At 38.2% G+C, this 13,799-nt stretch overlaps 1 protein-coding gene across 1 annotated transcript in view; it reads left to right on the top strand.

Annotated features, from left to right (window-relative positions):
* The window catches only part of PITPNB (phosphatidylinositol transfer protein beta), an 84,764-nt gene extending 78,129 nt beyond the window's left edge, over window positions 1–6,635 (top strand). The window contains exon 12 of the mRNA XM_075569005.1: window positions 4,829–6,635. Within this exon, the coding sequence (XP_075425120.1) occupies window positions 4,829–4,872 (44 nt within the window). The 3' untranslated portion in view covers window positions 4,873–6,635. The remainder of the gene's footprint in view (window positions 1–4,828) is intronic.
* The last annotated feature ends 7,164 nt before the right edge of the window (window positions 6,636–13,799 follow it).

The following is a 13,799-nucleotide window of genomic DNA, read 5'->3' as shown; positions in this document are numbered from 1 at the left end:
CGCAATGTAACTTTTAAAAATAATTTGCTTCAGGCACTGGTAGTTTTCTGCTAACAAATTTCTTTGCTCTGTAAGCCGGTTAACAAAATTAAGCATTAATTCACATTTTGTAACTTTTGTTATACATTTCCAAAAACTCTTTAATACGTTGCATTTTAGTCTGCGTTACTTACGGTGGAGGTTTCTCAAATCTTGGTACTGTACAGTGTAAAATAGGAATGTTTCCTTTAAAATGGTTCTCGCATTTATTTTGTAAAGAAAACACATTTACCATAGCCATGCATATCCATAGGATAAACATTCATTTGTGTTAAAACAAAAAAAAACATTAAACGTGCAAAGTACTTTAGTTTAAATTCGAAGAACTCCTGTTGCACATTATATCAAAAGTATTTCCTATTAAGGAAATCACAATACATTTCTTCTATTCTTGAATATTACTAGCATCTGTATCTGAAGTGTTACTTCATAATAAGCAAATTATACAAGACCCAACAGAGTTTTGTTTAAAGGTAACATCATAAAGGGACATGCAATGAAATATAGTGCATTGCATTATTAGATACTCTAGAACGCAATACCTCTCATAGTTATTTTTCTTATTCGACTTCCAGGCTTGTGTCCTTTGTTACCCACGTTTACTAAAGTACTCTAGCACTCTTGAAACAACATTTTCTTATTTTTATTTTTTTAACCCTTCAGTATTTTCATTGTGGCCTTATTATAATTTACATTAATTTATATTTTTTGTGTGGTCTAGAGCTTCGAAGTACAATGTTTTCTGTAACCTTAACCCTACACTTAATTTATTATACTTTTATTTTTCAGTAGCTTACAGTTTTATTTTACATTTAGATGCGTAAGAAGGGTACTGTTCGAGGCACGTCGGCATGTGACATCTAAGCGAATCCTGTAGGTTATGGGGCACAATTGATGTGTGTAAGTAATTAGCGGGCAACAACTCAGGTGATGGGTTCATTCTTGATTTTAAATTAAGGTGATTTTTGGATGTTTTATTTTTTTGTTTGTTTTTTTCATAGGCTGCACTTACCACAAAGGCTGATGTGCTTTGATATTCATCAACACTGGTTTTGCGTCTTTGAAAATGGCTCAAACCAGGCAAATTCTACTCCCTTCCCCCCCCAACCCCCCTTTAATGAGAAGGTTGTAATATATTCCAGGGCGGTCTACAGACCTCCATGATAGGAGGAATTGGATAGGGTGGTTATATAGGATATCACGAAGATAGGAATTAAAGGAGAGGTCATTATGGGAGACTTCAATTTGCCAGATGTGGACTGGCGTGTCTTTTGCAGGTTCAGCCAGAAGCAGTGAGATCCTGGACTCCTTGCAAAGGGCATCACTCAAGCAATTTTTCAAGGCGCCCACGGCAAGGAAAGCAATACTAAACTTGATACTTGCCAATTGGTACAGAGTATCAGTTGCCTTTGTGGGTGAGAACTTGGGTTGAAGTCATCAATTAGTGTGGTTTAATGTAGAGACCACGTCAAACCACACCAAAAAAACTCTAAGGCTTTAGATTTTCAGAGGGCTGACTTTTCAGATATGGGAAATGATTTAAGGGATTCTTTAGCTGGGTGGAGGTATATAAGTGGAGTGCAGGAGCAGTGGGAAAAACTAAAAGATGCCATACTAAAAGCAACAGACATTTGTGTCAGACAGTTTAATAAAAGGCAACAGAAAACTGTGATTCTCCGAGGAGGTGGCAGGTTTTGTAAAAGCTAAAAAGACCGCTTTTAGGAAATATAAGCAGACTCCGGAGTATGTAGAACTATATTGGGCTAGGCGGAAGGAGGCCAAGTAACTAATCAGATGTGCAAAGGCCCAAGTAGAAGAGAAAATTGATGTCCGTGAGACAACCTTTTTTTAGGTATCAGTGTAAGAAAAAGAAACAAAGGGGCCATAGTGGATGCATCCAAGAATATTGAGAGCGTAGGGGTGTGCTGACAACGCCATTAACAGAACAATTTACCAGTCACTAACAGGTATAGTTCCAGCTGACTGGAGGAGAGCAAGTGTAGACCCACTTCACAAAAGGGGAAGAGGCAGCTTACTACAGGTCAGTGAGCCTGACGTACGTAATGGCCAAATTATTGGAATCATTGCTGAAGTCCAGCAACTTAAGATCCCTGGCAGCATGGACTTACTGAGGGGAGTCAATGTCATGTTTTATTTTGTTATTTTGTTGACTGGGTGACTAAGGTAATGGATCAGAAGGAGCAGCTGTAGCTTACTTAGATGTTAGTAGTGGCTTTGACCCACATAAAACTGATTAACAAGTTGCAATACTTAGGATTGGACTCTAAGGTGGTAGAGTCCATAATGCATAATACATTAATTGAAGGACAGTTGGCAGAGTTCTGGTGCCGGTGCTACTTTATATCTTTATTAGTAACATTGCAAATGATTTGGAGGGAAAAGTATGCATTTTTGCAGATGACCTAAAGATCTGCAACGGGGTTGACACTCTGGATGGGGGGCGGGAGGGGAGGAAAGTGGGGTAAACAGAATAACAAATGGCGTTGGAGCTACAATTGAATGCCAAAAAGTGCAAAGTAATGTACTTGGATCACTAAAATCCAAAGACAGAATATTGGATTATTTGGACTGTCCGCTGCCATAGAGAAAAATGGACCTGGGAATCATTATTTCAGCAGACTTAAAAGTAGGCAAGCAATGGGGAAAGCCAGTAGGTTGTATAGGGAGAGGTATTGGCAGCAGAAATAGAAATACGATGCCACTGTATAGATCATTGATGAGAAATCACCCAGAGTACTGTGTTCAATTCTGGGGACCATGCAGGTATGAACATTTACAAGTTAGATTAACACGAGATCATTAAGCTTTATATTATTATTTATATCAGTAGAGGTTGAGTGCTTGCATTAGGGGTTCTTTTCTCTGTTGTAAATGTTCATAGTGCACATTCCCTAGAGCACCCCTTTAGTACATTGTTACAGAGTGTAATCTATTAGCTGAGTGGAGGCCTCCCTCTGTGTTCTAGACCATGCAGGTATCTCTTGAATTAAATACATTGGCGATTTTGTGTTAATTTTTTTTAAAAAGGGCTACTAAGTCTGTGCATGATCTACAGCAAAAGACTAAATAACTTTAAGCAGCGTTTCATTAGACATTGTGTGTATTTTTTATTTTTTTTGTTTATTAAACCTGAGGTGCTGGGTGGTATTGGGTAGTTTCTTACAATACATATTTTTGACAATGATCTTCACTCTGGGTCTTGGTGATGATCGGTGAATCACTATCAAAGATGTATTGGAAGAAACGTCAGCCTTTCATGCAGCACGAAGCATTTTGGCCCGTATTCACCAAGTGGTGTTATACTAAATTCCGTGCCAAGAGACGCCTACAGTAAATTCAAGTAAATGGGCCATAAGGTGTCTTCTGGCACCAGAAGATATCTAATTGCATAGCACCATCTAGCTAATATATGGGCCTTCGTGTGCTGGAGAGCAGCCTAAGCTCTATGGTGGCTCTTTCAGATGTACATTAAGATACCATAATTTGAAAAGGCCCCAAGATGAGAAGCTGCATTTGTGCAAGGATGGATGGATCCAAGGTACTTTCTGGGAAATTGTAGTTAACGCCCTTAATCCATATTTATTTTGTACTTGTGTAAAGTTTTTTTGGATGTTGCATTTTTTTTCCCCCCAAAATTGTATTTCTACTCCACAAAGCACTCCTTTTTTTTTTTTTTTCAGCCTCCCATCAAGCTAGAGAAACGTGCAGGTTACAGACAAAGCAGCACTCGGTGTTACGTTTAAACAAATAACTATTTTTTTTAATCTAGTAACGGGATACTTACATATTCTTTTCTTGTAAATTGTTTCGAGTATGGTGCAGAGGGAAAAATATTTGCAAACTTGGTTATTTGGAATGTTCCAGTTTTCACGTGGTGAACTTCTCAACACGGGGGTTTTTTTTTTAACCCTTTAATGTTACCATGTTTATTCTTATTATTTTTTGTTATTCCCTTTTGGTTATCACCTGCCGCCTCTCTGTCACATATTGTTCCAGCACACCACACTTGTCCGAGTCCTGACAGAAGGTGTTTCCTCTTGTTGGAAAAGCATTCATTTTGCTATGCTAGTTATCTGTTGGGCTATTTGTCAACTGTGTGAAGATCAAAACTGTAACATTTAAATATAATCCAGAAATCGTAAAAAAATGAAAACCTTTTCAGAAATATGCATGTTTAAACTGGTAAGGTGAAAAATAAATATTGCATTTGTATGAAAGTAGCAATTCTGTTTTGTTTTTTAAATGTGCCTTTTATGGAAAAGGCAGGAAAAATGTTTGCTTGAATCTTTTTTTTAAATCCTTCAAGTCATTGTGAAATGCTCTAGACTAGCCGTTTTCAATTTGTGAATCTTTCATTATTGGTTCTAGATAGTCTGCCAACACAAAATGAATAATTGTACTATGGGTTCCTAATCCTAAACCCCTAATATAATAAAACATTTCATAGTAATCTGCATACTGATTCTAGGGATAAACATTTAGCAAAACACACAGGCACATATTCCTCAAGGGCCCGTACGGGATGAATCACCCGATCCGAGTTGAACGCTCATTCAAGCTGATGAGTTAATGCCGACACGGCATTGTATATGAATCTTCCTCATAGAAGAGGCATGTGTTCTATGCGTGTTAGTTTTCATGGGTATAATGCATATACTAAGATTGCTATATGGATAGTTTTCTCTCTCCTTTCTATGAAACTGTGTATCTAGATTGTCTGTCTTTCAGTATATAATCCTTTGTCTGTTTTCTTTTTGTTTGACTTTAGTTACGCAACCAGGGTCACGTAAGAGGGACAAGCGCTGCCAATGACGAATGAAGATTGATCTAACCAAATCGCATGCAGAATTGATTTTGTCATCTATACTTGTTTATATATCTATATATATGTATAGCTATATAAACACCAAGCATTAATTGCTTAAGTGTACTGTAACTGACCTGAGCAAAAAAAATGTAACGGAGAATATTTACTGTACATACCAAAAGTTTACAAATACTATTGAATGTCACCAGAATAGTCAATTACCGAAACCCAACCAATGTTAATATCCCGTTTCCCAAAACTCTTGCTTTATACCATTTCTCTTCTCCTCCCCCCTCCCCCCCAGCTTTTTGTAGTTGGTTTTACTTGAGTTAAAAGAAAAATAAGTACAGTCATGATTTTAGTTTTTAACTGTAAGCACTAGTTGTTGCTTTGACTATAATTCAGAGATTTATTTTCATATTTAAGTACTGTATACAGTGCTAAAGTTGGCAATATAGATTTCCCCTCACATTATCACAACTTAACATTGTTTATTGCAATGACATTTATTTATAGCTTTATCCATCCTGGCTGTCTCGAGCAATTAACGGTGACATAAAATGCCTGTTTTATTGCTGTTTTGCATGTAAAAATTTCAGGTGTTTTATATATTGATAGTTCATGGATATATAGGTCAAGTGACGGATCAGTTGGAAAACATTTTTCAGGAAATATATATATATTTTGTGGCTTACAAAGTGACATTAGGGTATTTATTTCCTCAAATAAGTGTAATGAACTTGCTTATTTCAGAAGTTGCAGTTTGGAATCTATGCAAACTGTTTGTTTAACACTATCCTTTTTTCAGTCTAATTATAACCGCTCTTTTTATGTTGGAAAGTCCGTTAAATGCACATCTGATTAAAAAAAATATATTTAACGCGTTTCACTTCTGTTTAACGGATACTTGGAAAGAGTGAAAGAAAGTCGGCATACTATAATACAGGCCAATTGTAGATAATTCTCAAATAGATATCCTTAAGAGGTTTTTTAAAACGGGGCATGTTATATTCTAAATATTTGTTATGAAAAGCCGCTTGTTAGATTTGAGACGAAAGAATATTATTTTAAGAGTGGTAGTATGGATTTTTTTTTTTTTTATTAACAAGTCGTCCAGATAGAATTGCCACTTTCAGTAATGTTATAAACTTATGCAGTTTGAGACTTGGGTTTACGAATCGTTCACCTGCGTCTTGACTTCCTTAATGCTCTTACAGATAGTATTAATATTGATCTAAGGGCCTTATTCTGTATGTCGAAGCAGCTGGTCGGACTGTTTTTATGCGGAAAATCCCCTATGAAGTCTATGGGGATTTTGATCTGAGAACGTCCGCTTCCGTATACATAGAATAAGGCCCTAAATCTAGTAATTCCACTTCATTCAATAAGAAGTGGTGTTTGGCATTAAAATAATATAAATATGTAGCTACCTTAATTTGGCCTATGCTGTATTCTGGGCATTGGGTATTATAGAAGGCAGCTACATTATTTCTCTAATGAACACTACTGTTTACTATAAACCACCGTTGGATGTATATGTTGAAAAAAGAATCATGATCCAATGTTTTTTTTTTTTTTTTTAAGTATAGGCTACTACTGAGTGTATAAGAAACAGCAAAACGCAGTGGCAATTTCTGTTTCTGTCTAGATATTGAAATTCAGGGGAACTTAAAGTGAATGTAAAATGTTTAGATTTGCAGTCTCTTGTGTGACCAGTATATAAAAATGTCAAGTTTAAGTAACCAATAAATTTGATCATCAAAATGTATGTCTGTTAGTTTGTCTGTACTTGTCATTGAAATAGATATTAAAAAATGCATTGGGATCAGTCGCGTACACAAATTGTGGATTACTTTTGCTCAATGTGTTTTGGTAAAATAAAAAAATCATGTAGGATTTTCTTAACAATGATAAAATGATCTTTAATTAAATCCTACTGAAGCAAAGAAACTTGCCAGTACATTTTGATTGTAGTAGCTAAAAGGGCCTTGATTACACAAGCATGTTTATTGATATTGGGGAAATGCTAGCCTTCTGTATATTCTTTTTTCTGAATGTAACTTATTGCTGATAGTAGATATATACTGTAGGCAATGACTGTGCAGATTGTTGAATTACCTGTAGATATTGAAAACCATTTTTTTTAAGCATATCTCTGTCATAGCTATTGATCAATTAATACTCACTATCACTGGACGTTTCCACACAGTGCAAGATAGAGTTGGACAATATTTTGGTAGCATAGTGATACCGCAGTAATAAAAAAAATGGTCGGTAACGTGATGCCATTATTTATAACCTCTGTTTTACAATGAGCTCGCTGAAGCTGCCACGTGTGTACAAGCCTTACAATGAACTTAAAGACATCCTCCATTATTCCGGCTTCCCTTCTGTCTGCTGCAGCTCAGCCAGAAAACTGTCAGTGGGGGCCAGTCTAGAAGCTCGTGATCGGAGCTGCTGCATCTGGAATCTTCTACAAAGCTTCCTGATCATCTTCAACCTTCCTCTCCAATCCCTCTTATACCTCCTGTCCCTCTTAACCTGCACCCCTCCATCCCTCTCTTCCCCCTGTCCCTCTTTACACCCTTTCATTTAAAAATGTTTTCATTCGTAAAATAATACATTATAATTTGCTCGTTTAAGAATGGAATCCTTTTGATAAATTCTATTTCGCTATAAATTACCTAGAACAACTGTTGATGATTTTGAAGTTTTTTTTTCTCTTCTATTTAATATATCGCTGAAAGTTGTTCTCGCCCCAACCCTAGTGAAAGGCTAACTATATACCTGTTGTGCAAGGAAACGCATGTCTAAACAGTCACACAGTACCGGCATTTATTATGCAACAGTTGAAGGGATATTTTTTTCCTCTGTATACTTAACCCTATTTTAACCACAGGACTCCTCCCTTGGAAAATAGCAAAAGTGCATGTTGGAGCGTGAAGCCTACTTTTTTCTCTCTTTTACATTCATACACTTGCCGATGGGAATATGAATTTGTCCACAAAATGATCTATTCATCTAGAACTCCACACTTAATGACATTGGAATTTTGCAATCATTGTCTTGTTATGCTAACTGAGCTTTCAAGTTCCACTGCTAATTTGTTTATAGGCACACCACAAGCGGATAATAATCGCTTCACCCACTCAATTTGCCCATTTTCCTTTCCCTACTGTGTATTAGCCTTCATCACCACTGCTGGGATGCTATTCTAGGAATCCACCACCCACATTTACTCTGAGGCTGCCACCCTCCATCTTCATTGTATGACCTCTTGTTTTGCACCTCTGCTCATCTGAAATACATAAAGAGTTTGTATGTGAAAGTTTCTCATTCCACCCCAACCTCCCCCCTCTCCTCTAAGCTGCACATACAAAGGTACTTTTGCCTTCCCTGATACGTTTTCTGATGTAGACCTTATTTCGCTCGAGGCACAATCGGTTACTGAGGCACCTCTACAACATGACAATACACAGGGCAGACAGTCGCAGACAAACAGCACAGAACCACACTGGAAACAAATGCCAATCCTCGCCTCATCCTGCCCTTGCTGTTGCCTATGCTTAGCCCTGCCCCCTGGACGCATGTTCTTGACACCTGATTTGCTGCCGCCAAGTAATGCAACCAACCAGGATGGAGGAAACGGGCCTGCTCTGGGAGAATGGGGAAGTCATGCAGCAGCCTTATCCCCTCATGGCTCACTAGGGTGGCGCAGAAACCAGAGTGACAAAAACATTGATGTAGACCAGGGGTGCGCAAACTTTTGGAGCGGCTCCCCCAGTGCTGGCGCCCCCTTACCTTTTTTGCCGGCATCAAGTGACACAGCGGGGTGATGTGACGTTACATGACCCCACAGCGTCATTTGACGCTATGTTGCCATGGCAACGCGTCACATAAAGCCCCGCTCTTGGTAAGTGAAGTTGCAGAGGCCTCACGTGGTCCCCTGGTATTTAATTTAAATGCCTATGGGAAGAGCGCAGGGGCTCAGTTTGCGCACCCCTGATGTAGACCATGCGTCATTCTAGTAACCCTTTTCACAATCTTCTGGATCTGGTCTCAAACTCGACACAATACTTTAGGTCGGTGGTTTTCAACGGGTTTTGCAGTCCTCCCTATGGGGTTCCTTGCAATCTTCAGGTAATTTGAAAATTGTACGAAATACAGAAGAATTTATTGTATAGGTCATTTGATCTCAGATGCGCTATTAGAGAGGGTTGGGATTGAAGAGAATTTCACAATATGATAGTTTATAACGTAAAGGAAGTTGACAACCACTGCTCTGGGTGATGTCTTACCAATTATCTGTAAAGTTTATCTGTAATGTTACATCACTTTCCCCTCTTTCTGCTTCCAATATCTCTACCTATACACCTAACAACCTGCTGGCTTTTGCCCATTGCTTGGCTATTTGTAAGCTATTTTACATAGTAACCATTAATCCTGTAGTTTGATTTTTGTGTGACCCATGTGCATTTGCAGATACTTTGGCTGCCCTTATAGTGCCCGCGACGGCGACACGACGGCGACCCAAAACACTTTACTCCGTCGCCTGCGCTTTATAGTAAGCGCGACATCGCGACCAAGCATTTGGAAGCAGGTTAAATTTGATTTTTTACAGACTGTCGCCACGTGACTGTCTGTAAAACATTCAATGACCCCGTCGCTGAATGTTAAATTATAACTTTTGCAGATGGCGACAGGTGACGTCGCCGTCGCCAGCACTATAAGCACGGCCTTAGTCACTTTATACTTGGGTTTTATGCTTGTGTAGGATTACATTAATTTAATAATGGCTTTCGGTTCTTGATTCAGTAAATACTTTTAGATATTTTATATTAGTTTGATTTAGTCCCCATGTCCAATATGCAATGTAATAACTTTCTTTTAATTAAAGTATTTTTTAATTGCTTTTAAATTAAATTTTAATTTTTGAATTTTATAATTAATGAATAATTTAAATGAAGTATATTCTTAAAATCTGAACACATTTAAATGAATTGACAATTAAAAAATATTAATATTTGTTTAATGGACAATAAATGGATATGTGATTGGATGGTCAACCGATAAGTGATTTTAGCAATGATGCTGTCCTCCTTTTTCCTTTTATTCCCCCTCTCCCCCTTTTTTCTGTTAAATCCACTATATGAAATCAAACATACTTTTATAGTTATCATTATTAATGTACTAATCTATCCTATTATTTATGTTGGTGTCTCCTAGACATACATATGTAATTTATTTGTGTGTGGCGTTTGTGACACCCTAGCCCCTGAGGAAGCAAAGACAGGCTTTGTGAAATGCGTTGGGTGATTTCAGACTCCAGAACAGTGTGCCAAGGGATCCTGGCAGTGTGCTGGAGCCTGCTGCACCTATCTTTATGCCATTGGAGTTATGTCGGCGCATCACGGAAGTAAAGCTTTAGCGCGCTGCTTGTCTGTTTCACTCCAGCGCGACCGGACTCTACCAAGGAAATCATAAGCCGCAGCAAAGGAGATACCCGATTTGTTGTATTCAGAGCTCTCTGTGTGCCATGTGACAGCATTAAACTTGTGGAAACTTTTCCCTTTTATTTTTTTAACAGTGTTATTAAAAATGATCTGCGCCTTTTGTGTGTGTGTGTGTGTGTGTGTGTGTGTGTGTGTGCGCGCGCGCCGGAGCACGGTAAAATGGCGATACAGAGTTATGTATATTACATATACAGAATGACAAATAAGGATCAATGCGTAAACAGACAGAGAAGGTAATGAGGGCCCTGCTTGTGAGAGCTTACAATCTATATGGAATATGGGACAATGTTGAAAAAAAAGGTGAAGTGGCTGCTAGTTGTACTGAACATAACACATAACACATTACCAATTGCCACTGAACACAAGGTTGTGTCAAATGGTATACACTTTGGGCTCCTGGACTAGCAACCCACTATTGTGTATTACATACTTCCTCAATACCTATTTGATCAGGAATGCGCAGAGAACCTTCTGGTTGAGCAGGTCCAAACTATACCCCAGAGTTACTATGCCAAGAACCTTATGTACTGTTCTCAAGAGGGAGAACAATTGTTGGCACTTTAAGGGCATGGTCCTAGCTGAAATCGACAAACAGTGGCACGACACTAAATACACAATGATTATACACACACCCCTATTTACAGGACTTGGTGTGGACCCCAGTCAGAACGCTGAAGGACCTGCTACCTGCTTTTAGAACATGTGGGATGGCTATATATACCCTGTATACTATAGTGACACGATATAGAGGAGAGGGGCAATACTGGAGTGAGCTCACCCAGTTATCCCGTTAAGATTGTTAACCCCTTATATTAACTAGTAATCCCCGAAATGGGGGCTACATAATTAGCGTTAAGCTTCATAAAAAAAAAAATTCTTCATATTCCATTAATTTCCCTTTATTAAAAACGTACAATCATGGAAATACAAACTAGCAACTGCGTGTGCTTACGCGATTCGCTGCATCATCCCTTCAGAGGAGGCATGTCTAAACATACACACTGGTGCACATTATGTACTGTACACAGTGTGCTACGTTAATAATTGTTACTCATTCGTAGAATAGATAAATAACTTTCAGTGAACAGCTATTACAAAATATTGAATGTGAACAAATCTATTGTATACAGCTTTAAAACATACTTTAAAGCCAGGATGATGCTGACAACAGGCAAAAGGGAAAGTCTTTATACAAGAAGCCTAGAAGCTATTATATGAGGGTTATATACAGAAATGTAACCAGAGGAATTAAACAATATATTCAACCTATAACGTGGCATGTTATGAGAAGTGTAATTCCTTCAAATGTATAATGCACTATGAAGAATGTTGAAAATGTTGCCTGTTATGACTGATGTATGTAAAATGTTTCCAATATAAAATATTTGTAACAAAAACATACTTTAAATAGCAAAAATATATATTAGAATTAGATGTTTTCAATTACGGTATATTTTAATTATTTATAATATGGAATAGAAAATGGCTCCAGCTCAAATTGAATGTTTGTACCTGTTGGTTTTTTGAGTTTAATGTAAACATCCAATATAATTATCTAAATAATTAGTTTAAGTAACTCTCACTTGATTTTAAGTTGGATGCAATGGAAGAGATGCAAAGGTTAAAGAAAATGTGTTACCCCAATAAGAATTTATTTGAGGCATTTAAAAAGATTACTAAAGTTTAATCAAAAAGCAATTATGAAACATTGGTAATTTCTGAAATGAGATCCAATATTTAATCAAAAAGGTACACTACCTTGAAGCTCAATACTGTATTTAGGAAGCCAGTATCCTTAGAAAACTTCTCTCCTAGTCTGTCCTCGACATTTTAAGGGTAGACGTTCCTCAAAAATGTACTGTGTGGGGCATAGAAAATATATCATATGGAGAAAGGGGTGACTGTTACTTAAACAAATGATTAAAAATAATCATATTTGATTTTTACATTACTAACAAAAGCCAGCAGGTATGAACAATCAATTCGATCTAAAGCCATTTTTTTTAATACTATATTATAAATAATCATTAAGATGGACTGTGATGGAAAAGCTCCTTTCTAATGTAGTGTCTTTTGGGTTTTAAAGTATGTTTTAAAGATTTATACAATGGATGTGTTTCACATGCAATACTAATTTACAATAACGGCTCACTGAAAGTTACTTTGTTTGATCTATTCTATGAATTAAGGTAACGTGGGTATTACAGTAGCACACTGTATAGAAGGCAGTGGTGGGCAACATGATAAACATCAAAGAGCCACACAATCTATTGCCATATGTCTGCTTCCCCTTCTCTCTCTGTGCTGATCGCTCTCCCCTTCCTGTGCTAATCTCTCCGCCTCTCTCCCTGTGCTAATCTGAACTCTCACTCAGCTTTATTGGCATGACAGAAAAAACAAAGTCAGCATTGCAATAGCATGTGTAACCCTCGTGTGATGATCTCTACTCCCTCTCCAGTGTGCTCTGGACATGTGACGATAATGGACAAGAGATCAGCCAATGATAACGGCTGTGGAAGAGGAGGGACTATGTGGGAGATGAGCCTTTAAAAAAAAAAAAAAAAAAAGAGGGGTGGGGGTGGCCATGTTCATTCAGATCTGGTTGGACCAGAGTGCAGGTCAAGTCAGGTTCAGTCGAGGTTTGCAGAGCGCTACAGTGCCGTCGGAGGGGAACCTCAATGGCTATAAAGCACAGCGGTCACGATGCACTCTTCAAAGCAGAGGCCTGCAACAATTAGTACAGAAGGAGCTCCCATGGTGTGCCGGCACCATCACAAGCCAACATACCCAGGACTGGATGGATAATACACCACTGAGACTGATCCACGCCCACACAGTGTAATTGGGGTTTGTGTTGTATTTGTGTACTGTGTGTAATGATCCTCTGCACCAGAGTTGTATGTATTGTATGTCTTTATAAAGCACCATTAATGTACATAGCGCTTCACAGCAGTAATACACGTGGCAATCATATAGAAAACAAATAATATAAATAACACATAAAGGGAAGAAATGCTTCATACATAAGTGACATTTAGGAAAAGGAGTCCCTGCTCCGAAGAGCTTACAATCTAATTGGTTGGTAGGAAGGACATAGTGAGACAGTAGGAGGGTGTTCTGGTAAGTGCGTCTACAAGGGGCCAAACTTTATGTATGCAGTGCAAAACTATCACTCGTAGAGCTCTTCGTATGCTTCCTTAAGCAGGTGTGTTTTGAGTTGGGCGTTAAGGTGGATAGAGAGGGTGCTAGTCGGGTATTGAGGGAAAGGGAATTCCAGAGGTGTGGGGCAGTCGGTGAGAAAGGCTTAAGGCGGGAGAGGGCTTTAGATACAAAAAGGGGTAGAAAGAAGACATCCTTGAGCAGAACGCAAGAGTCGGGATGGTGTATAGCGAGACATTAGGGCTGAGATGTAAGGAGGA

Source organism: Ascaphus truei, chromosome 13 (genome assembly GCF_040206685.1).
Source record: "Ascaphus truei isolate aAscTru1 chromosome 13, aAscTru1.hap1, whole genome shotgun sequence".
NCBI classification, from domain to species: Eukaryota; Metazoa; Chordata; class Amphibia; order Anura; family Ascaphidae; genus Ascaphus; species Ascaphus truei.
The sequence above is the reverse complement of the archived record's forward strand: the minus strand, read 5'-3'. Positions and strand labels throughout refer to the sequence as shown.